Raw genomic sequence first — 11,495 nt, forward strand, 5'->3', positions numbered from 1 at the left:
TGATACTACCTCAGAAACCCAAGGAGAGGTCGCTTTGAGTCGGGTCCGACTCGACAGCACGTAACAACAACAACAACATACATGTAATAAGAAGCTCTGGTGGTGTAGTGGATAAGGCACTTGACTGCTGACCAGAAAATCAGCAGTTCAAACCCACCAGCCACTCTGCAGAAGGAAGATTGGGTGATGAGTGATCTAGTTCCCTAAAGATTTACAGCCTCAGAAACCCAATGAGGGTCATCATTATGAGTGGGAAACCACCTGATGGTCACTGAGTTCAGTTTTTTGGTTTGATACACCTGTAATATATGAAGGCAAGACACCTGTAATATACGAAGGCAAGACATAATCTATTTTTAACATTCAAAAATATCTTTAGTATGTTCACATTAGGAGATTTCAAAAGCCAAATTCACATATTTCTTAACACAAAGCTTCGTTAGATCCAAGTTTTGGTGGACTTCTAAATACCTTCATGTAAAAATGGGAACTCTGGTGGCATATAATAATGGAAAGGAAAAAAACAAAGAACAAAAGATCCTTGCTTGAAGTTCAAGCCCAATGATTATTGACAAATTGTATATATCCATCCTTTATCCACACTGGTTATTAGCTTTCATAAGTAAAATAGAAGCTTTTGGAATGTATGCAAATTAATTTTTGTTTTCTCCAAAGAGATTTAATTCTGGGAAGTGCTTTTTCTGGGCTTATCACTGATAACACTAAATATTAACAGATTTTCCCTTTAAGAAGGTCAACATCAAATTTCAGAATTATATTTCTTTTTAAACTTAGTTCAGAACCTAATTGTGTAAGGAATAATAAATGAATATACATTATATTTCACAAATATACTTGTCACAAATTTTGTTTCACTTCAAGAAATTAAAATTCATCTATTTTCTCCTGTCACTGGTAACATCTCTACTACGATGAACCTAACATAAAGGCTTGGCTTTGAAAATAGAAGTGCATTAAAAAAGAAAAACCCATTATTGAATTTGCTAACAGTACTCTCTTGTTGCTAGTTTCTATAATTGGTTTAGCTGTAATGATAAATATGTTCACAGCTTTGACCATGTAAGTGAACAGAAGTCAGAAGTCTGAGTCAACTTGAATATGTTTCTGAAAAGTTAGATGTAAATTATTTTAAAATGCTATTGGAGCTCTGGTGGTGTAGTGCCTGAGGTATGTGACTGCTAACCAGAAGGCTGGCTGTTTACACCCACCAGCCACTCCTCGGAAGGAAGATTGGGCAATCTACTTCCATAGAGATACTGCCCGGAGGGGTCTCTATGAATCAGAACCAACTTGACAGCAGTGAGTTAAGTTTTGAGATTGGGGAAGTTATTTACATAATTCCTTTGAGGAATGTTTATCAAAACATTTTTTGTACCTTCTTTGAAGGTACAAAAAAGGATTTATAATGCAACTGAACTTCTTAGCCTTATTATTCAGATAGCCCCAGGTCTCTCTCTAGATGGAGCTCTGCAACATAATTCTTCCAGGCTGTGATTTATGATATTACTGGGATTACTAAATGCCTGCACTCTCAGTTTGGGGTAAAGTATATGCAGCAAAATTGTTGCCATTAACTTCCATATGTTTATTCTACAGATTGTTTTATGCTGAACTGATCAAGCACTTTAAAAATGACTTCAAAACTTCTTTGGGTGTTCTTCGTACTTGCTACATTAACACTTTCAGCTACATTTTCTCTGCACCCAGACCAGCAAAAGGTTCTGCTAGTTTCATTTGATGGATTCCGCTGGGATTACTTAAATAAAGTTCCAACACCCCATTTTCACTATGTTATGAAACATGGTGTTCATGTGAAGCAGGTCACTAATATTTTTATTACAAAGACATACCCTAACTTTTATACTATGGTAACTGGCCTCTTTGCAGAGAGTCATGGGATTGTTTCAAATGACATGTTTGATCCTATTCTGAACAAGTCTTTCTCCCTGGATCACATGAATATTTATGATTCTGAGTTTTGGGAAGAAGCAACGCCAATATGGATCACAAATCAAAGGTCAGGACATACTAGCGGTGCAGCAATGTGGCCTGGAACAGATGTGAAAATACACAACAGCTTTCCTACATACTACATGCCTTACAATGAATCTGTTTCGTTTGAAGATAGAGTTGCCAAAATTATTGAATGGTTTACATCAAAAGAGCCTATTAATCTTGGTCTTCTCTATTGGGAGGAACCAGATGACATGGGCCACCACTTGGGACCTGACAGCCCACTCATGGGACCTGTCATTTCAGATATTGACAACAAGCTAGGATATCTCATTAAAATGTTAAAAAAGGCAAAGTTGTGGAACACCCTGAACCTAATCATCACAAGTGACCACGGAATGACACAGTGTTCTGAGGAAAGAATAATAGAACTTGACCAGTATCTGGATAAAGACCACTATATCCTGATTGACCAATCTCCGGTAGCAGCCATCTTGCCAAAAGAAGGTAAATCTGACCTGAATGGTGATCTGAAGCTAGATGTGCATTTTCCTTTTTCTTGCATAGATTGTACAGTGTGATTAAGTGAATGGGGGATTTTTCTCTCCGTACCTTTAAAGTATATATGCCTGTGTCATGAGAATATACTAAGATTTAATCCTTAGGCTCTGAAAATAGACTGTTTTTCCCAGAGTCTAATTTTTTACTTTTTCTTAAAATATTGGAACTGATGCTATCCGGGTGGTGCAAATTGTTAAGTGCTCAACTACTAGCAAAAAAAATGGTGGTTCAAACCCACCTAGAGGTACCTCAGAAGACAGACCTGCCTGTCTGCTTCAAAAAAGTCACAGCCTTGAAAACGGTGGAGTACTACTACTTTGCACAGATGGGGTCACCATGGGTCAGAATCAACTCAATGACAACAGCGTATTTATAACAGTAGGTTGTAACCATTTTGGAATCGTAATAATGGTGAAAGCTATAGCCCCCCCCTCAGAAAAACTGAGATGGGAAGATACAAAAGTTGCATACAATTGAAGTGATTTCATGGAATCCCTAAAGGCTTCTATTGCCTACTTGGAATCTTAATAGGGAAGCAGTGTATAGGAAGGAGAGTGTAGGAAGTATATTCTCCTATCACAGCAGAATACAGGAAGCAGAAAGAGCTGTGGACCAGATATCATAAGACTTCTGTTCAATATTTATTTTCCTTATCTATAAATAAGCGGAGTCCCTGGTGTCACAAATGGTTAAGCTATAAACGAAAGGTTGATAGTTCCAAATCTAACCAAAAGCACCTCAGAAGAAAGGCTGGCAATCTACTTCTGAGAGATCCCAGCTATCGAAAACCCCATGGAGCACAGTGCTACTCATACACACAGGGGGTCACTAGGAGTTGAATCAACTCAATGGCAGCTGTTTATATTTTTATCTATATATGGAGAGCAATGAAAATACCTTGAACTTTTTATAAACCTCTCCTCAAATCTTCATCTCAGCCCTGTCACTGAGGCATTATCTTAATTTTAAAGATAAGTTATTGTGTGCTGTCAAGTCGATTCTGACACACAGTGAGCCTATATGACAGAGCAGAACTGCCCCATAGGGTTTCCTAGGCTGCAATCTTTATGGGAGCACATTGTTAGGTCTTTTCTCCCTCAGAGCATGTGTGACTTCAAACCGCTGACCTCTTGGTTAGCAGCTGAGTATTTAACTATTGTGTCACCAAGACTCTTTCAAAGATAGGTAAACCAAAAAAAAAAAAAAAACTCACCGCCATCGAGTTGATGCCAAATCAAAGCGACCATTATTGGGTTTCCGAGGTGGTAAATCTTAACAGAAGTAGATTGCCCAGTCTTCTTTTTGTGGAGTGGCTGGCGGGTTTGAACCGCCAACCTTCTGGTTAGCAGTCAAATCCCTCAGGCACTGTGCCACCAGAGCTCCTTTTAAAGATAGGTAAACCAACTAAAAAGATTTTTAACATCCCCAAGTTCACAAAGTAAGTGGTAGAGCTTGACTCAAATCTGCTCTTCTGTCCTCCTTCATAACCTTGTTGAGGTGGTCCCTGAGTGCAGCAAGCAGTGTGCAATCAGCTGCTAACCTAAAAGCTGGCAATTCAAACCACCCATGGGCACCACAGGAGAGAACAGGCAATCTGCTTCCTTAAAGATTACAGCCAAGAAAACCCTGTGGGCAGTTCTACTGTGTAACACATGGGGTCAATGTGACTCTGAATCAACTCAACAGCAATGGGTTTGGTTTTTTGGTTTTAGGTTGGTCTAGATCTCAAATGGGAGCTCTGGTAGTGTAGTGCCTAAGGCACTTGACTACTAACCAGAAGGCTGGCGGTTCAAACCCACCAGCCACTCCTTGGAAGGAAGATTGGGCAATCTACTTCTGTGGTGATACAGCCTCAGAAACCCAAGGAGGGGTCACTATGAGTTGGATCTGACTCAACAGCAGTGAGTTTGGTTTTTGTCTCTTAGGTCTCAAATGAAAGAACTGATTTTGAAAAGCCAGACTACCTCACAAATGAGACTTATATCCCTCACAGGAAAATTACAGGTACCATATGAAATAATGAATGTTAAAATATGCACATACACCTACAAAGTTTTCAAGAATTTCTATATAAAATAGCAAGTTTTTTTCTTGTTGTTTAAGAAGATTACATTAACCCTTCCATTTCCATCATAAATTCATTTGGTGTTTCATTATTGGGGTATGGGAGGCAGGAAGGAAACCCCAAAAGATGGATTTTAAAAACAAGGAAGGGATTAATGATAGTGTCCAGGTTTTGTTGTATTTGAAGCTGGTGTATGTTTGGAACACCTCTGGTATTTTGAGGACCCTTCCATTTTACAAGCTGCTTTCCACCCAGTCTGTCCCTTCCTCATGCCCAGCCTCCACTTGAAACAGCTTAATGTCTAGAAATTCTGTGTGTCTGCATTCTGAACTACCAGACATTAGCTCTTTAATTTATTGTGTATTGCAGTACCTTAGGCTTTTACTTCAAACCAAACTCCCTGCCATAGAGTCAATTCCAACTCATACTGACCTCCATTTCCAAGGCTGTAAATCTTTATGAAAGCAGATAGCCTCATCTTTCTTCTGTGGAGCAGCTGGTGGGTTCAAACTGCCAACGTTTTGGTTAGCAGCCAAATGCCTTAACCACTGCACCACCAAAGCTTGGCTTTTACTTTGTTGTTGTCGTTAAGTGCCGTCGAGTCATTTCTGACTCATAGCGACCCCATGCACAGCAGAACGAAACACTGCCCGATCCCGCACCAGCCCCACAATCCCTGCTATACTTGAGCCCATCATCGCAGCCACCGTGTCAATCCATCTCGCTGAAGGCCTCCCCCTCTTTCGTCGACCCTCCACGGATTAATACATATATGTGTGTTTCTAATTTTGCATGTATTTAAGCCTTTAAATTAAAGATAATGGATTTCTGGTTCTGTAAAATATCATCTTAATTCTATGAATTGAATTTATGTACATTAGAAAATTAATTTTTTTCTCTTTTATCCCCTCAAGATTCTTTCCTCAGCAGGCATGGGAGTTTTTTGTTTGTTTGTTTGTTTGTTTTTAAATATATACATGCTTTGTAAAGCAATTGCTTTTATTTATTTTTAATTTTATTGTGATCTGGATGAAAGTTTACAGAGCAAATTCATCTGCCATACAGCAGTTCACATACACTTTATCTCATTGACTTCAGTCTCCCACAATGACTTCAGTCTCCCACAATGCAACAGCTCTCCTCCCACTTCCTCCCCATAGCCACCACTTCCCTCTGTCCTTCCCTCCCATGCACTCCTTTCCCTTGAGCCGTCTCCCTGTGCGTGCATGGGCCTTCTATTCTCCCATGGTTCATCTCTCCAAGGAGTGTATATTCAGCTCATATGCCTTTTATTTGGCTGGAAGCCATAGGAGTGGGTTCTATTCCAGACCTAAAAAGCAGCTAGGGGCCACAGGATTCCACCAGGCTCTATCAGACCAGCAAACCTGGTCCCACACACACACCTTTTTTTTTTTTAATAACGATTTTGAGTTTTGTTGCACATTGTTCTCCCACTCTATCCAGGATCTCCTACATAGATTCCCCTCCAAGTGGTTGATAGTGGTAGCTGGGTACCATCTAGCTCTTCTGGTCTCACAGCCATATAGGCTGAGGATCCATATAGGCTGAGGATTGCATGGTGTACCAGTTCCTTGGACTAATTGTTTCCATGTGCTTTGGTTTTCTTCATTCTTCCTTGCTCTGGATGAGGAGAGACCCATTGTTGCATCAAGATGGCCGCTTGCAAGCTTTTAAGATCCCAGTTGCTACTCGCCAAAGTAGGATGTGGAACAGTGTTTTTGTGTAGTATTTATGCCAGTTGAGCTTGATGCCCCCTGCAAACATGGTCCAGGCATGAGAGTTTTCCACATAAAGTGCCTGGCTATCTTTCATTATGCTCAGCTTTGCTGGCTTTTTACCTCAAATGCAGGGAGTTCACATTTAAGAAATACTGATTGACTCCTATTGCCCATTATTGTTTCTTTGCACCAATGAGAATCTTGTTCTGAGTGCCTTTCTTCCTGTCTCTTTAGGTAAATTTGATGAAATTTATGAAGCTCTAGCTCACGCTCACCCTAATCTTACTGTTTACAAAAAAGAAGAGATTCCAGAAAGATGGCATTACAGATACAATAGTCGAATTCAACCAATCATAGCAGTGGCTGACGAAGGGTGGAATATTTTACAGAATAAATCAGATGACTTTCCGTGTGAGTATATAAAAGGGTTCTTTCCATTCAGCATTGGTTTTTGGTAAAGTGGGTATTATGGGTAATATAACAATTTATTTACTGACAAATAACTAGTGTTACACATTAATAGCAAAATAAGAATCCATGGGGCTTTAAAAGAGGGTAACCTCTTACAAGTGAAACATGTAGTTCTCTTGAAATAACCAGGCTAAAGATACGTACAATGACATACACTGATAATTTTATCTGCTCTGTTCCTGAGAAAAACATAACTGAAATTTGTAAACTGAATTATATTCTGCATCTATTTTATATTCTAATTTAATAAGAATTCAATCCTTATTTTTACTTGCAATAGATAGCTTTTTAGTTTCTTTGCCCTTTTGGATTTTCCAAATACAGGCCAGCTTTGCTTTACACATTGGAGGCATTCCTAAAAAGAAGTACATTTGGCATGGATAATAATATGTCAAGACATATTTTCCTAATACCTTATGAAATAATTTTGGAATTGTTTCCACAGAATAAATTTAGAATCAAATGAATATAATAGAAATCCCATTTAAAATTCCAACATGCAAAATAAAGACCTTAAATTACTTAGGTTACCATCTTATCAGCAGTAATTCCTTTGCCTTGCACCCTGATATGACACTGGATACATGTCTTTAAAATGCAGAATATTTCTTCCTTCAATTTTGTATCATGCTGCATTAGAAGACCCGTAAAGTTTTGACTTTCGCCACACTACAGCACAGGTAGACTGGATTCTGATCTGAACCTCCAAAGTCAGTATTTTCCCATTCTACGCACAAGTCCCAATCTTTGCCTTTTAGTAGTAGATCGTAATTGTAACTAGAAGTCTGATTTTTGTGGTTTCTGCTGTGTTCCTTTTTTTTTTTCCCCCTCTACTGGTAATTATAAGTTTTGGCCTTTAATGCCTTCCTGAGACTAAGAGCACCTTTATCTTTTTTTTTTTTTTTTTTAAATTGTAATTTGGGTGAAAGTTTACAGACCAAATTCACTTTTCATAGAGCAGCTCACATACACTTTGTCTCATGACATTGATTGCAATTTCCCACAATGCAACAGCTTCCCTCCTATTTCCTCCCCATAATCACCTCTTCCCTGTGTCCTTCCCTCCCATGCACTCCTGCCCCCCTGAGCTATCTCCCTGTGCAAATATAGTCCTTCTAGTCTCCCATGATTGTTCTCTTCAGGGAGTGTATCTACCTAATGTAAATGTTCAGCTCATATGCCTGTCTTTTGTTTGGCTGGAAGCCACAGGAGTGGGTTCAGTTCCAGACCTGAAGGGCAACTAAGTGCCATAGTGGTTCCACCAGGCTCTATCAGACCAGCAAACCTGGTCCTTTCTATTTTTTTAAAATGATTTTGAGTTTTGTTCCACATTGTTCTTCCACTCTATCCAGTATCTTCTACATAGATCCCCCTCTGAGTGGTTGACTGTTGTAGCCAGGCACCATCTAGTTCTTCTGGTCTCATAGTCATATAGGCTGAGGATCACATGGTTGACCAGTCGCTTGGCTTGTTTCCATGCATCTTTGGTTTTCTTCATTCTTCTTTATTCTGGATGAGGAGAGATCCATTGTTGCATCTAGATGGCTGCTTGCAATTTTTTAAGATCCCTGTTGTTACTCACCAAAGTAGGATGTGGAACAATGTTTTTATGTAATGTGTTATGCCAATTGAGGTTGATATCCCCTGCGACTATGGTCCCAAGCCCACAGGTCCAACTACTCACTCCCTGTGGGTAGCTGGCTGTGGCCAAAAAGTGACTACAACCTTGTCCCTTGTCAGCTAAGAGCACCATTATCTTTAAAACAATAATTGGAACATGGGAGTTACCCAGTAAGTATTTGCTGAATATTATTAGTTTGCCAGCTACTTCCCTGCCCCTCCCTGCAAAAAAAAAAAAAAAAGAGAGATTACTTTTATTTTCCCCTAATTTGGTTCAGCTTAACTTTTTTACCTTTCTTGCTCTGATCTGATGCTTAAGGTAGTGTTAGCATCAAAGAAAGATTTGTGATCTTTTGACTTTCACTTTCCTGAAGAGAACTGTGATGTTGACAACATCAGAAATTACAAGATTATTTTATTTTTAAAGCCAAATTAAATAAAATTTGCATTTAGATTCAGAACTTGACCATACAATAATTATTTCCATTTTAATGCCATCTGGCTGGCTAACTTACTCATGCATTTTCTCTTTACAGTAGGTAACCATGGTTATGATAATGCATTATCAGAAATGCATCCAATATTTTTAGCTCACGGTCCTGCCTTCAGAAGGAATTTCAAGAAAGAATCCATGAATTCCACAGATCTGTACCCACTGTTATGCCACCTCCTCAATATTACCACCATGCCACACAATGGATCATTCCAGAATGTTCAGGAACTGCTCAATTCAGCATCTCCAAGAACAACTCCTCATGTGAAGAGTACTGCAATTTTCCATGGTAGTATCAAACCAAGAGGATATGAACAAGAGTCATATGCTTATTTCATAGGGGTCTCTCTTGGTAGCATTATAGTTATCGTCTTTTTAGTGATTTTCATTAAACATTTAATTCACAGCCAAACACCTGACTTACAAGATATGCAGGCTGAAATAGCTCAACCATTACTACATGCCTAATGCTACTTTGAAATGGAGAGTTCATAATTATGTCTGTTTTAAGGTTTCAAATTCTGGAAAACCTCTTATAGACATTTGCACAAACCATCAAGCAGTTATATACATACACAGACACAGTATCTTTCTATTTTTCTGTCATTCATACATACAAACATGGACCAAAATACAAATGCTTGCAAAGAATTAAAGATGTGAAAGTATGTCTCCATTGTTCTATCTAGCTTAGGGATAGATAAGGTCCTGCTTCGTTTGAACTCGGCACAGATATAATATATAACAAATATAATGTATTACATAACAAGTTTGCACTATTTAGAGTATCTTATATATTGCACTTTAAATTACTCTCCTAATGAGCACTTTTATTTGAATTGCACTTTATGGACAATTATATCTTATAACTTAGTTGAAAAAGATAATTTTTGAATGACATTTCCAATAATTCCTGAACAATGTAGAAATCTATCTAATTTTGTGAAAGCAAGAAGAAAGGTGAAATGTGACAATCTTTGAACCTTGATTTTTGAAGAAAGGCATTCCTAACAGCAGGTTGCATCTGTGGGTATTCCTTGTTATATTTTTCCAAAGGACATGATTTTCATTCTATTTTTCCCACAAAAGTGATTCAAATACTGACATATTCATGCTAAAGTTAATTGCTTCTGTCATAAAATTTTTGCTATTTCCTGCTTAATCATTTTACTCTGAATTTTATGAGAACATGAAGAATATTCATTTCTTTCCTACGTAGTCTAGCAAAAGCCTGGATAGAAGTAAAAGATTGGGCATCATCTCAGCGATATTTTCTATTGTTCTGTAATTATTTGGGTTTTTTTGAAAATTAAATCACTATTAATCACATTAAACATCAAATTAGATAAAACATTTTCTTTTTTTTCTTTTAGCAAAATGTAGTAACAGAACACAAATATCTTAGATTTTGAGCATTTGCGGATTCAGAGTTGGAAAAGAACACAAACCATATCAGTTAAAACATGAGCCAATTAAGCCTTGGAAAGAGCTGTGAGAAGCCTAAGAAAATTAATGTATCAGGCAAGACCATATCTGAGATGTCCACACTGTACTGTACCCAGGACAAAGCTAAAGGGCGCCTTGTTGTTGTTGTTGTTGTTATGTGCCGTCGAGTCGGCCCCGACTCATAGCGACCCCTCCTTGGGTTTCCGAGGCAGTATCACTACGGAAGTAGGATTGCCCAACCTTCCTTCCGAGGAGTGGCTGGTGGGTTTGAACCGCCAGCCGTCTGGTTAGCAGGCAAGTGTCTTAGCCACTATTGCCATTAATTACAACTCATGACAACCCTGTGTGTGCAGATTAGAACTGCTCCGTAGAGTTTCAAGGCTGTGGTAAGGTGCCTAAAGAGTAGCAAAATTCAGATAACAGGAAATGGAACACAAGGAGCTAAGATTATAGCCGTTTGAAGAAATATTTGGATACCCATCTGCCTGGTGCTCAGTGGAATCAAAGATGTATCAAAGTTCACAAATAGACTTCTACCTCCTGGTTAGTATTTTTCACCTGCCTGGTCATCTCAGCCCCTCTCATTACAATAGCCTACAGCTGTGCTTTAAATCTTTTAAGGAATCAAGGTTTGAGAGAAGCTTGGTATTTCCTATGGATTCTTAGAGAAAAGAGGAATCCTGGAAAGAATAGTTTTACTTGAAGAAAATGGAAAACCAGTGTACAGACACCAGGCCCATAAACAATGTGATTTGGCACATATTTATAAACCAGTTGGCTAATAAATAGATAAAATGGTATCTAAAAGAAAGGAATGGAATGAAAAAAGAAAGGAAAAAGGAGTAAAAGAAAGGAATAATTAGATGTGAAAACAAAAATGACATAGTTAAAAAACACACACACACACACTTGAAGTGGTTCCTAAAATAAAGATGAATTATTTTTTAAATAACAATCAAGGATATTGACTCCAAATTTTTACTTCAAGGATCTCTGGTGGTGCTGTGGTTAAGGCATTGGGCTGCAAACCAGAAGGTTGGCAGTTTGAACTCACCAGCCACTCCATGGGAGAAAGACGAGGCAGTCTGCTTCTGTAAAGATTTATAGCCTTGGAAACCCTATGGGT

General features: G+C 38.5%; 1 protein-coding gene across 1 annotated transcript; it reads left to right on the plus strand.

Annotated features, from left to right (window-relative positions):
• Positions 1 to 1,652: 1,652 nt before the first annotated feature.
• Positions 1,653 to 9,391, plus strand: ENPP5 (ectonucleotide pyrophosphatase/phosphodiesterase family member 5). The gene is made up of 3 exons (XM_007936299.1): positions 1,653 to 2,481; positions 6,574 to 6,750; positions 8,967 to 9,391. The coding sequence occupies exons 1-3, from the start codon at positions 1,653 to 1,655 to the stop codon at positions 9,389 to 9,391; spliced, it is 1,431 nt and encodes a 476-aa protein (XP_007934490.1).
• Positions 9,392 to 11,495: the final 2,104 nt, after the last annotated feature.

The sequence above is a fragment of the Orycteropus afer genome, unplaced genomic scaffold (assembly GCF_000298275.1).
Source record: "Orycteropus afer afer isolate SDZICR_OR568_19922 unplaced genomic scaffold, OryAfe1.0 scaffold00034, whole genome shotgun sequence".
NCBI lineage: Eukaryota > Metazoa > Chordata > Mammalia > Tubulidentata > Orycteropodidae > Orycteropus > Orycteropus afer.